This window comes from Narcine bancroftii, chromosome 2, assembly GCF_036971445.1.
Source record: "Narcine bancroftii isolate sNarBan1 chromosome 2, sNarBan1.hap1, whole genome shotgun sequence".
Lineage (NCBI taxonomy): Eukaryota > Metazoa > Chordata > Chondrichthyes > Torpediniformes > Narcinidae > Narcine > Narcine bancroftii.
This window is the reverse complement of record NC_091470.1, coordinates 194,534,794-194,548,651: the sequence shown is the minus strand read 5'-3', so window position 1 is coordinate 194,548,651 and position 13,858 is coordinate 194,534,794. Positions and strand designations below refer to the sequence as shown.

General features: G+C 51.4%; 1 protein-coding gene across 5 annotated transcripts in view; it reads left to right on the top strand.

Annotated features, from left to right (window-relative positions):
- Window positions 1-5,952, top strand: part of LOC138754895 (vigilin-like) — a 107,853-nt gene extending 101,901 nt beyond the window's left edge. For all 5 annotated transcript variants that reach the window (XM_069919852.1, XM_069919856.1, XM_069919851.1 and 2 more), the window contains 4 exons: window positions 228-407; window positions 2,178-2,294; window positions 2,889-3,020; window positions 5,730-5,952. In XM_069919852.1, the coding sequence (XP_069775953.1) occupies window positions 228-407; window positions 2,178-2,294; window positions 2,889-3,020; window positions 5,730-5,822 (522 nt within the window). In that variant the 3' untranslated portion in view covers window positions 5,823-5,952. The remainder of the gene's footprint in view (window positions 1-227; window positions 408-2,177; window positions 2,295-2,888; window positions 3,021-5,729) is intronic.
- The last annotated feature ends 7,906 nt before the right edge of the window (window positions 5,953-13,858 follow it).

The following is a 13,858-nucleotide window of genomic DNA, read 5'->3' as shown; positions in this document are numbered from 1 at the left end:
CTCTTTTACACTCCAGGGAATAAAGTCCAAACCTATTTAACCTTTCCCTGTAACTCAGTTCCTGAAGTCTGGGAAACATCCTAGTAAATCTTCTCTGAACTCGTTCTATCTTATTGATATCATTCCTGTAGTTAGGTAAAGTCTCCCAGCAATCCATGTGGGAGGGAGAAGTAGAAAGGGTGAGGCCCCCTCCCTAGCTGACCCCTGCGTGTCCGCTGTCCTTGCAGGAGTTGATCACCATCACTGGCTACGAGAGGAATGCCCAGTCAGCCAAGGACGCCATCATGAAGATCGTGGCTGGCCTGGAGGAGATGGTCAGCGAGGACGTCAACCTCGACCACCGAGTCCACGCCCGCATCATTGGAGGCCGGGGCAAGGCCATCCGGAAGGTCATGGAAGAGTTCAAGGTAAGGTTCCCGGTTACTGCTCTGGTGAGGAGAATGACCCCCACCCACCCCCTTGGGTCCCCTGTGGGTTCAAAGGAAATCTGAAATAAAAACTGGAAGTGCAGGAAACACTCAGCCAGTCAGATAGCGTGTAGGAAGGGAGAACCAGTTCACCAAACTCTGCAAACAGAATTAGAAATGGGTTCGTTGTCATGAACATCGAACAGTACAGGCCCTTCTGCCCTCGATGTTGTTCCAACCCATATATTCCTGCCAAAAAAACTCTTCCTACCCCGTAACCCTCTATTTTTCTTCCATCCGTGCACCTCATCCTGAGTCTCTTAAATGCCCCTAATGTTCCATCCTCCACCATCATCCCTGGCAAGGCATTCCAGGCCCCCGCGACTCTCTATGTGTAAAAAAATAACTTGCCCCTGACGTCTCCCCTAAACTTCCCTCCCTCCACTTTGTATAGACATCCCCTGGTGTTTGCTATTCCTGCCCTGGGAGAAAAGCCCTGACTCTCCACCGTCATGCGTCGTGAAATGTTTTGTTTTACGGCACCAGTGTTGTACAGAACAAGGTGCAAAATCACTAATAAATTGCAATTCCATAAATACAAGATTTTGAAAGGGATTGTGATGTGTTCCGCACTATGCGGTCTAACTCCTTGAGATTGGATGCAACTATCCATCGCCGCTGAATTTCAGGTTATCATACTTTCCCCTGTGAGAATTCTACACTTGTCATCCAGGACTATGAGCATTTTTAAGCCATTCAGAGTCAGGTTAATTGTCACAATATTGGTTGTTTTATGGCAGTGTTTATTGTGACAAATTACATATCTGTAAACACACTACAGTAAGTCCCCAGGTTACCAGAGTCAGCGCCAGAACAAGTGTTAGAGGGCATTAGGGTGGGGCACAGTCTGACAGTCATAAACTTGCTCAGTGGTGGGGGGGGTGGCGGGCAGCAGTCTACCTGCCAGGGTAGGGGCACAGTCCAACAGGCATAGACTCAGTCAGTGGGGGTGCTGGCGGAGGTCTACCTGTTCAGGAGGGGCACAGTCTGACAGCCATAGACTCAGTCAGAGTGGGTGGGGGGTGCTGGCAGAGGTCTACCTGCCCAGGTGGGGCACAGACCAGCAGGTGTAGACTCGGTCAGTGGTGGTGGCCTACCTGTCGAGCAACAGAGACTCTCCCCCCAGAGACACTAAGTGTCTGGATTCGCCTCCAGCTCTCCTGCAGCCTCCACAGCCACACAGTCAGCAACCCGAGCTCCAGATCCGAACCTCCAACCCTTCAGGGATCAGGGACCCTTCAGCACCCTCTCGCATCCCGGTTCCAATACTTGGTACCCCCTTCAACCAGTCGTCAGCAGCCCGTAGGCTGCATGGATTCCTCACCTCGATTCGCCAACATCCCACTGACTGCGTATTCTTCAGCCACAGAGCCCTCCACTACCGTGGTCACTGTCCCGTGGGTCATCTGCTCTACTTCTCCTTCTCAAACCGGGGGTGGTCTCCCCATTTTCTGGTGTCCTCCACTTCCCCAGAGTCTGCTGTCGAACACAGGCGACACCATCTTGAGCCAAGACCCCACAGTCGCAGGATTTTAATTAAAACCACCGTCGGCTCCTTTAACGGGATCTTTAAGGTCTGTATGGAGCCAACAGCAGTCAGACTGGGTGGTTGGACCCCATGGGGAAGTGCTCTGTCTCCGCTCTCTGTTGGTCCATGGCAGCGCTGCCATTTTTTTTGTTTATTAGTGAAGCCCCTCTGTACTGCTGCAGGTCGACATCCGGTTCCCACCCCCTGGCTCGGACGACCCAAACCGCGTCACGGTCACCGGCCTTCCTGACGACGTGGACAACGCAGTCGATCATCTCCTCAACCAGGAGGAAGAGTATGTAAGTTGTCATTTCTTTGCCGGGGCGTTCGCTCTTGTCCGAGGTTGGAAGACCGCCTGCCCTGGGCAGTGGCAGGAGGGAGGGCTGGAGTGCACAGTGATGTGCATGGCACGTACACCCCAGACCACATGCCTGGTCCGAGCTGGGGGGCACTTTGGAGAGGTGGAGAAAGGACGGGAAGGATGGATGTTGAGGGAGGCCCAGGAGAGGATCCATCTCCATATTGTGGAGCAGGAGTCTGCGGGACAGACGTGGCCCCATCAAAACGAGGGAATCTGAGGCCCAACAAGGAAGAGGGGGCCTCAAAATTGAGGCAGGAGTTGTGGATAAGCTGAGCTGTACAGAGACCAGGGCAAGTGGAGGAAGGGGGGGGAGGAGCTGAAGTTGGCTTTGACCTTCCCCTTCCCTCACTCCTTCCTTTCCTCACACCCACACACTCGCGCTCACACACACCCACATGTTCACACACATGGATACTTGTTTTCACATGCACGTGCACACTTGCACTCGCTCACGCGCACAGAGGCCAGGGAGGGCTGTATGTTGTATGTTTGTGCTCACAACCCCCTCCACCTCTTTGCCCTGGCCGCACAGATGATGGCGATCGTGGAGTCGGAGACAATGGCCGCCTACATGAAACCGCCCTCCCGGGGTGACGTGGAACCCCGCGGCCCCGCCAAAGGGTTCGTGGTCAGGGATGCCCCTTGGAATGCCCCCTGCAACAAGGTGAGCCTTCAGATCAACCGTGGGTGGCAGAGGCAGGAGGGGGAGAGGCCAACAGGAAGGGGGGGTATCAGATGGGGAGGAGAGGTGAATCCGCCCTCCCCGCGCGGGATGCCGGCTCATCTGGATGGGGAAAATTTGTCTTGCGAGGAAACCCTTCGCTGGACGCTTGAAGCAACTCTGCTTCTATTGACCACATCCCAAAGGGCAGGGAGGGGGCTCGTGAGGAAAGTAGAACACAGAATGGTACAGCACAGGAATGGGCCATTTGGTCCATCATATCTGCGCTGAACATGCTCCCCAAATTAGACTACAACCCTGCTGCTCACATATAATCCACGCCCCTCAATGTTCATGTCTATCTAGAAGCCCCTTAAACACTACTCTAATTCTCTACATTGACTCACTATTCTACAGTGATTGGTGCAACACTGTTACAGCAACAGTGATTGGGACCAGGGTTCGAATCCCGCGCCGTCTGTAAAGTGTTTGTCCGTTCTCTCCATGTCTACGTAGGTTTCTTCCCACCATTCAAAACGTACTGGGGATTATAAGTCAATTGGGTGTAATTGAGTGGCACAAGCTCATTGGCCAAAAGGGCCTGTTACCGTGCTGTATGTCTAAATTTAAATTTTTAAAATATTAATATTATCTGCTTCCATCACTACCTCCAGCAGCCCCTTCCTAGCACTCCTCGATCATGAGCTGCCCACACCCAAAGCCATGCTGGCTGTCCCAAATGAGGGCCAGCAGGAGACAGAGGGGCAGAGCGGTCCCGCCCCAGTGTCAGAGTGACATGTCCCACCAAAAGGTGCGCTTCGTCAGCTTCTCTTCCCCCTCCACCAATCGGCCAACTTAACTCCTTCGCCACTGAGGTCGCTTCTACCTGACCAGGCTCGGAGTCGGGGGGAGAGGGAGGATTCAAGATTCCTTTTTTGTCATGTAATACAGACAGCACAGTGTCACACAGAATTGCTTTAGTCTACCATAAGCCAGACAGATTCGCTACCGGCAGAAATTGCCTGAAGTGCCTCTTACAGTCAGAGAGAGAGAGAGAGAGAGAGAAGCAAAAGAGAGTGTGTCCCCCATCCCCATGCCCCAGAGTCACCGAGTGTCAGTGGATTCGCCTCCTGCGCGTCCTCCAACCTCACAGTCCAGAAGAAGCAGGAGTAGGCCATCTATCCTGCCCCACCAGTCAATAAGATTACTGCTGATCTGGCCTTGGACTCCCTGTCACCCTCTTTGCAATAATCAATCTCCCGTCTCTTAAATATAGTTAGAAGCTGCCTCTACTTCTTCATTGGGCAGAGAGAGTTTGAGAGGAGGTGACAAAAGAAATTGATGGGGCTAGACCAGTAGATGTGTATATGGAGTTCAGTAAAAGGTACTTGACAAGATCCCCCATGAGAGACTCATTCATAAAGTCATGAGGCCTGGGATCAACAGAACCTTGGCTGTATGGATTCAGAATTGGCTTGTCTATAGAAAGCAGGGAGATGGGAGGTGTTCTGCCTGGAGGTCGGTGACTAGTGGAGTTCCACAGGGATCTGCTCTTTGATTTTTTATAAATGGCCCGGATGAAGAGGCGGAAAGGGGGGGGTCAGTGAGTTTGTGGATGACATGAAGGTGGGTTGAATTGTGGATTGTGTTGAAGTTTGTCATAGGTTACAAAAGGGTGCAGAATTGGGTGGAAAAGTGGCAGATGGAGTTCAATCCGGATAAGTGTGAGGTGATCCATTTTGGAAGAACAAACCAGAAGGCTGAGTACAGGATTAATGGTTGGATACTTAACTGTGTACTTAACAGAGGGACCTTGGGGTCCAAATCCATACATCCCTCAAGGTCGCCGCCCAGATTGATAGGATGGTTAAGAGGGCCTATGGGACGCTGGTCTTCATTAGTCAGGGGATTGAGTTCAAGAATTAAGAGGTCATGTTGCAACTCTACAAATCTCTGGTGAGACCATACTTGGAGTTTTGTGTTCCATTCTGGTCACCACATTACAGGAAGGATGTGGAAGCTATAGAGAGGGTGCAGAGGAGATTCACCAGGATGTTGCCTGGATTGGGAAACAAGTCTCATGAGTCAAGGTTAGCTGAGCTGGGACTTTTCACTTTGGAGGGTAGAAGGATGAGAGGAGATGTGATAAAGGTCTACAAGATTCTGAGAGGCATAGACATGGTGGACGGCCAGTGCCTGTTTCCCAGGGCAGGACCAGAGGACATGTACAAAATGAAGGGAGGGAAGTTTAGGGGAGACATCAGGGGTAAGTTTTTTGCACAGAGAGTTGTGGGTGCCTGGAATGCCTTTCCAGGGATGGTAGTGGAAGTTGAAACATCAGGGGCATTTAAGAGACTCTTAGACACATGAATGGAAGAAAAATATAGGGTTACAGGCAAGGAAAAGGTTTTTTTGGTCAGCACCACAAAGGGTCTGTGCTGTAGTGTTCTGTGTTCTAATGCTTGGGGGATGAAGTAGACTGGGCAGGGATGGGGGAGTGGGGGGGAGGTGGGACACAAGCCTGCATAAATCCTGGAGGGTGTGAGGGGATGCAAGGCTGCGGAGCACAGAACGATTGGAACCTGGGGGTGGGGTGGGGGCATAGGGAGGCCATGCTAACCAGGCCGGGGGAGGGGATGAAACTGCGGGGAGACCTGAGGTTGGGGGGGGTGGAATGGGGCGGGCAGTGAGACCATCTTGTCTGCCCCTCAGGCACCAGACATGAGCAGCGCTGAGGAATTCCCGATGTTTGGAACGGTTGTGGCTCCGCGACAGGTGTCTGCCTGGGGCCCCAGGAAAGTCTAGGCCCCGAGTGGGTGACAGAGAAGGGAGCTTCCTGTACGCTTTGGAAAATGTTTCTTTTCGTGAATCTCAGTGTTTTGTTTTCCTCACAGTTTTCTATAAAAAATGGAGATCTCCAGAGGTATTTAGCGCAGTTACCACTGTCCTGTGTCTATCTAGAAGAGGGCTCACTATTACCTCTGCCTTGCTGCATGCTATTGTTCGATTACCCCAAAGATCAGGTTAGCCTCCTCCTCCACCCCACACCAACTCGACATCTCCCCACCCCCCTCTGAGTTCAAGGGGGTGTAGGGTGAGGTGGGGAATGGGGTTCAGGCGTTTGGGTCTGTTTGTTTTGCAGTGAATTCCCAGGGCAGCTGCAACCAGACAGGTCCACACCCCTCCCTGCTGGCGAGCTCCCCACCCCCGATGGCCCGCATCACTCCTGGTTCGCACCAGACTGATCCCTCTTCCCCCACGGGAGAAACCAGTGTCCACCTGGAATCCCGCTTGGCTTCGATCGGCAGAGGCTCTCCGCTGGCAAGACGGGAGTCCGCAGTTCCAGCCACTCAGGAATCCCAATTCCTGCACTCCCCACCACCAGTTGGGACAGTTCTGGTGCAGAAATCTAGGGAAGGACGATTAAGTTCTGGGTGGTGCAGAGGGAAAGAAGTGGTGGGGTTTTAGCAAGGGACGGCCAGCAGAGGAGGGGAGGGAGAAAACCCTAATTTTTCGAGCTCTCCTCAACCCTGGACAGCTATAGGATTCTACTGGCTGCCGCTGTCGGATTCCTGTTCCCCAAGGCAGCTGGGAACACGGCAGACCTTACTCGCCCTGAGGAGTGGCTTAAAGGGGGCTTCAGTTTGTGATGACTCACACTGGGGCAAAGCTGGCAGGCTGCATGATGTCCACGTTTATTCCACCTGGGCCTTTTCTCTTTCCTTATAAACCACTGTCATTGTGGAAGGGGTATTGAGGGCGTCTGGAATCCACTCAACTTGGGATTGTTTTTTGGAGAAACTTCTGTTGAAATCTAGTCTAGCCCAAGTTCCGTCTGAAACCACGGGGATCGGACACAGAAGGAGCCTTTTCAGGAAAAGCTGGAGAGTCTCTCATTGAAGTTCCTCCTGTCCCCTGGGTCACTTTGTCTGTCCGAATCTTCTACACGACCATGAGACACGTGTGTGTCTCTGCCTTCTCTATTTCACTTCAACCTATTCCCCTCCCCAAATCTCTCTACTCAATTTCTTCTCCCTTTCTCTGCCCCCTCTCTCCCTTTCTCTGCTCCCTCTCCCTCTCTGCTCTGCCCCCTCCCCTTCTCTGACCCCTCACTCCCTTTCTCTGTTCCCCCTTTTCCCCTCACCCTTTTTCATTCCCTCTCCCCCTTGCTCTGACATTGCCCTTACTCCTTCGCTCTCTCACTCTCCCTCTTATAAAGAGAGATGGGTGTGGTTAATCATTCTACAGCTGAATCTCGTGTGGTGTCCGGAGGGGGGGATTCAATGAGCAAGCGTTTTGACCCACGGACTCATTTCCTCTACCAGGCTCTCACCCAGCCTGGCGGAGAGCAGGAACTCGTTTTCCCCTTCCCAACCCAGCTGCACGATGGCAGGAGGAGAGGACATTGATCTGGTTGCCCCCTGCTCAACGTCAGCGTGCTGGGGTGGAGTGGCTCGGGGAGGGGTGTGGGGGCTGACAGCAGCCATATTGACAGATGAACCAGGTCTTTGTGAAACAGCCTCCTTCTGCACCCAAGTCTCGCCCTGCTTCCTGCTGTCGTCTTGTTTTTCAATGGTCCAACCGCCCTTTTACCAAAGCCATCCCCAGCAGATACATGTACCAAAAGGTAGAGTTGGACCAACCTTCACTCTGTAACCAAAGGTCTCCAGTCTTTCTATGCATGTGAATGTATTTACTACCCGCACTGATTCCTTAGTTTTAAAGTGGCATGTTGTAAGCTGTTCCTTTGCTAAGGTTCCACTCCTAGACTATTTAAAGTCTTCAGCTCGAGCGGCTAAGTCAAGGGTTCTGGGTTTGCCCAGTGCCCCCCTGGGTGAGTTGGCCTCTCCCATCTCCGAACACAATAAACAAAAACGCTGGAGTAACCCAGCGAGTCGAGCGGCACCTGTGGAGGTGAGCGCTTCGGGTCAGGACGCAGAGCATGTGGGAGAGGCAGGGTCAATGGAAGCAGATGATGCAGGCTGGGTGGGAGAATGAGTGAAACATGAAGGTCTTGCAGGCACTGTCGTAGTAAAAGAAAAAATGCACCAAAATGCTGGAGGAACTCGGCCGGTCTTTCAGCCCCCATAGGAGACAACGATATGTTGCCTACGTTTCAGGCCTGAGCCCTTCTTCAGGGACTAAACCAGAAGCAGGAAATCTCAGTATCCAGACAGTGCCGGCTGGGGGAGGAGTCCAGACCAACAAAAGGATCTGATGGGGTGGGGGGGTGGGTGGGAGGTGAAAATTGATTCAGTCCATGCAAAAGGAGACAGGGAAAAGGGAGAGAGGCAGAGCTGGGGGAAGAAGTGAGGTGGGGTGGTGGTGGGGGGTGGGGGGGGGGGCGGATTCATGAAAGCCGGAGAAGTCGATGTTAATGCCATCCGGTTGGAGGGAGCCCAGATGAAAGGTGAGGTGTTGTTCCTCCAATTTGCGGGTGGACTCAGTCTGGCTGTTCACAAAACCACAGACAGACATGTCGGTGATGGGGGGTGGCCACAAGGAGATGTACGCTGGTGCGGCAGACAGAGCCGAGGTGCTCAGTGGCGCAATCTCCCAGCTTGCGCCCAGTCTTTCCAATGTAGAGGAGGCAATGACAGATTGCTGGGACAGGAGGGGAAGGGGTTGCCAAGAGAGGTTGGTAGGTGACAGATGGAAACAGATAATGGGGTAGAGATTAGACAGGTGGAACCCAAGTAGGGCTGATAGATTGCGATGGAATGAAGGAAGCAGGAGGCGGAGAGGAAAGGTGGGAGTCAGTGAAGAGTCAGTAACAAGGGGTGGGAAAGGTGGAAAGACAACCTGGTGGGGCCAGTAAGGCCTACACTCCTACCCCTATCTTCCTTAACCATAGCCCCCACTCAGCCTGGTTCCCCTCTTCCCCCCTCATCGCCTGCCCATCATTCACAAACTTGTCCACCCAGCTCTCTGCTATCACTTCTTCCACTGATTCCGTCTGCTCATCGCTGCCCCTTCGCTGGTTCCACCTATCACCAGCTCTGGCACAACCTTCTTCCCTTCCCCCCCTCCCCGAAACTGGGTTCCACCTGTCAGATGTTATTTTTGCCCCCCCCCCACCCCGTCAGCCTCTCTCTGAGCTCTCTCTCTCTCTCTCTCTCTCTCTCTCTCTCTCTCTCTCTCTCTCTCTCTCTCTCCGAGCTCCATCAGACCCCCTCCTCTGTTCCACCAATCACCTGCCCTTCCCTCCTGCCTCACTGCATTGGCTGACACCTCTCCCCAGTCTCAGCCCTGCAACCTTGACCAGCCTCCTTAACACCACAGGTACCAACTGATCCCCATTACCCCCCCCCCCGGGTCACTCTATCCCGTCTGCCTTTGCTAACATTCCTGCACCTGGTCGTCTTCGATTTCCATGGGCAGAAATAGTTCATTGAATCGTACAGCAAGGAAACAGGCCCTTTGGCCCAACTCATCTCTGCTAGCCAGGGTTTCTTTCTTGAGCCAGTGACTGGCCTCCATTTGGCCAACATCCTTCTTGTCCAAATGGCTCTTCCATGTATCCACCCCACTCTGTGGGAAAAGATTCCCTTCTCACCTGAACCCATTGCCCTTCTATTTTGGGCTCCTGACCCTGAGAAAAACTACGCCCCCCCCCCCCCCCCAATAGAACATTACAGCACAGTACAGGCCCTTTGGCCCTCGCTGTTATGCTGACCCATATATTCCTTCCAAAATAAAATCCTTCCTAACCTGTAACCCTCTATTTTTCTTCCATCCATGTGCCTGTCTTAGAATCTTTTAAATGCCCCTAATGTTCCAGTCTCCACCACCATCCCCAGCAAGGCATTCCAGGCCCCCACAACTCTCTGTGTAAACAACTTACTCCTGATGTCTCCCTTAAACTTCCCTCCCTTCATTTTGTACAGACATCCTCTTATATTTGCTACTCCTGCCCTTGGAAACAGTTACTGGCTGTCCAGCCTGTCTATGCTCTCAGAATCTTGTAGACCTCTTTTAAGTCTCCTCTCATCCTTCTTTGCTCCAAAGAGAAAAGTCCCACCTCTGCTAACCTTGCCTCATAAGACTTATTTTCCAATCCAGGCAACATCCTGGTGAATCCACAGCTTCCATATCTTTCCTGTGATGAAGTGTCCAGAACTGAACACAATACTCCAAGTGTGGTCTCACCAAAGATTCATAGAGTTGCAACATACCTCTACTCCTGATCTCAATCCCCCTATTAATGAAGCCCAGCATCCCAAAGGTCTTCTTAACTATCGTATCAACCTTTGCAGTGACTTTGAGGGATGCATGGACTTGACCCTAAGGTCCCTCTGTTCACCCACACTCCAACCATTAACCCTGTACTCAGCCTTCTGATTTGTCCTTCCAAGATGCTCCACCTCACACTGCCACTTTTCTGCCCAACTCTGCATCCCTATCACTGGAAAGTAAAGAATAACCAAAGTTTGGGCCCAAAACGTCAGTTCCCCTTTACTTCCAGTAGACGCCGAGTGATCTGCTGAGTTTCTCTAGCACATTTGTGTGTGTTGCACTCGACACGTGCATCTGCAGGCTTTCTTAGAACCATAGAACATCACAGGACAGAAAATCGGACATTCTGGTCTGTGCTGAACCATTATTCTGCCTAGTCCCACTGACCTGCACCCATACCTTGCCCATCCATCTACCTGTCCAAATTTTTCTTAAATGTTAAAACTGAGCCCACATCCACCACTTCAGCTCGTTCCACGCTGCGTGAAGAAGTTCTCCTTAAACTTCCCCCCTTTCACCCTTAACCCACGCCCTCTGGTTTGTATCTTACCTGCCCTCAGTGGAAAAAGCCGACTTGCATTTGCTCTGTCTGTCCCCCTCATAATTTTAAATACCTTGATCAAATCTCCTCTCGTTCTCATATACTTGTTTAAATCCTCTTTATCGATGCTGCTTTACAAGCACGTCCCTTGTCCAGCCAGCTCTGCTCCAGGGTGACCCATCTGTCAGAGGGCTGAGGTCTCCATTTGGTGGAGAGCAAGCGGGCGTGGGTAAACCAGAATGCCCAGCAACGTCGTGTAATGGCACTCCAGCAGGAAGTTGTTTGGCCCATCGTGTCTGTGCTACCCCTCCAAAAGGTAGATCATGCTGGCTCTCCACCCTGTCTATGTCCCTGGGGAAACATTCTGACTCCCGCTGTGAGTCTTTCGGGGAACTGGCTTTTCAAAAGCCAGCAGTGCCTGGCCAAAATTCAAGCCTCATCCTCGGTTTGGATGTTTAGCTGAAGGCTTTAAACCCTCAGCTTACTCCCAAACAACCTCGTCTCCCTCCCCACAATGAACACCTGGGTTAAACCCCCCCCCAAACACCCTCTTATCTACTAGTTGTGGGACAGCCACTTTTATCTCAGGTGGATGGGGTTGTAAAGAGAGCTTTTGGCACATTGGCCTTCAACTCAAAGGTATTGAGTTGGGACGTGATGGTAAAGTTGTACGAGACATTGGTGAGGTCAAAGTTGGAGTGTCGTGTGCAGGAATGATACCAACAAGATAGAAAGAGTGCAGAAATTTACTGGGATGTTACAGGGAAAAGTTAAACAGGTTAGGACTTTATTCCAATGAGGAGAGATTTGATTGAGGTATTGACAAGGACAGAGTAAATGTAGGTCGGCTTTTTCCACTGAGGGTCGGTGAGATACAAACCAGAGGAGATGGGTTAAGGGTGAAAGGGGAAAAGTTTAGGGGGAACTTCTTCACACATAGAGTGGAGCTTTCCAGTACATCTCCAGGAGTCTTATCACTGTGTGGAACAAGATGCCAGCTAAAGTGGTGAATGTGGGCTCAATTTTAACATTTAAGGAGAATGAATGGGAGGGGTATAGAGGATTATCGACTGGGGGGAAGGTCAGTGGGAGTATACAAATAAAATGGTTCAGCACAGACTAGAAGGGCCTAAGGGGCCTGTTTCTGTGCTGTAATATGCTATGGTTTTGTGTTGGGGTGGCCTCTTCCCTCTCCTTGCCAATCCTTGCCCAGCCCCCACTGCTATCCCATTCACCATAATCCCTGCTCATTCTCCCCTCCCCCCACCCTTGTCATCCCCACTCATAGTAATCCCTGCCCCTCTTCCCCGTTCCAATCCCCATCCGCCGTGTTCCCCACCAACCTCAGTTCTTGCCCTGACCTTAGCCCCTGCCACTCTTGTCCCTGCCCCACAGTATGTGGGGTCCTCTGTGGAGTGAGCAAGGGAGTAGCCTGTTCCCCCCTGATATCTCAGGCCCCACCACCCTGGGCTGGAATGCAGGTTCAGGGACGTTGAGGAACTTTCTGCTCACTTCAAAATTTCCAATGAGAGACTTATGTGTACGATTAAGCTATTTGTGTGTGTGTCTATGAGAGAGGCTGTGTGTGCATGCATGTGGTGTGCCTGTGGGGGTGTGTGTGTGTCTCTCTCTCTCTCTGTTCAGATGTCTGTTTGTGTGAGTGTGCCCGTCTAATGGTATTACACCGTGGTTAAGAATTAACCTGAAGAAAAGACAGAGGCCGCTCCCTGCTGCGGCCTTGCTTCCTTCTGTGCTACATTCAGACCCCTCCCCACAGAATGTGATGCTCCCCATAAAACAGTGTCTGCTCTGGGATATATAACCTTGACTCTGTAGTTTGAGCACTGTATCCTGATGGAGCGGTGAAATGACACCCCTCCCACTCCCCACCCACAAGCTGTCCATGTACTGTACAGTCATTTCCAAGAACTACCATCCGTCTGCACTGTGCTTTGTGCAAGAGACTGGAATGGCTACAGCCTTAACAGGGCTGCAATCCTGACCCTCCCTCCACTGCTCTCCACCCTCCCTCCCTTCCTCTCCCACCTCCCCTCCTGCCATTGCTCCCTGCCCTACTCTCTTTCCTCCCCTTCTCTCTCCCTTCCCTATCTATTCTCTCCCGCTCCTCCCCATCTCCCCTCCACACCCTCCATCGAGATTGCCACCAGATTTTTAATTTGATTTCTTACACTTTTAAAAAAAGTGGCTGGTCAGTTTATTGCAAATGAGCGAAAGAAAAAACCCATTTTAAAAAAACTCCTGTTTTATTTTATAGATTATATTAAATTTAAGATGGTTTTAAATTATTTTTAAAAAGGGTGGGACGTGATGTTCTCTCGGTTTTATGTTTGTACTCACTGACCATCTCATGGCCAGACTCTGTTGTTGGAGACAGTGCAAGGACAAAAATAAATTAAACACTATTGGCCTTAAAAATGATTGTAGAATATGCAAATGTATAGGTCACAAGGTGACAAAGGACTTTTATAATTCTAAATAAAATGGGATGAAACATTCCAGAGTGTTGGCGTGTCAGAATCAGACTGAGTTCCTCTCACCTGTGCTGGGTAGTAGAAATTGGGAGAGTTGTCTCCACCTCTGCTTCGGAACCAGGAGCACCTCCCCTCCTCTCCCCAGCAGTAGATTTAAACCCCCCCCCCCCCCCAAATCTCATGAACGTTGAGCTTTACCTCAACGCCCACCAGGGTGAAAAGGAAAACTTCTGGATTGTTCTTTTGAGGAACAGCAGTGATGGCTTTGCAGTTGACCAGCCCACAGTCACCCATTGAAAATGGCGGAACTGGTCACAATTCACAGCGCACTTGATCTCAGTGGAAAGTGCACGCACCTCCGGTAAAGGTACCTGTTGTGAACGTTACATGGAAAAACACACACACACAAACACACAGTCGGAGGTGGGAATCGAACCCGTGTCTCTGGCTCTGGGAGTCGGCGACTCTTCCTGCTGTGCTGCTTGGTTCCAAATCAGCCCACGTGTCTGGGGAGTTTTTTTCTGTCCGTGACATGAGAGGAACTGTGGGTCCAATCAACTGACAAGTTATTT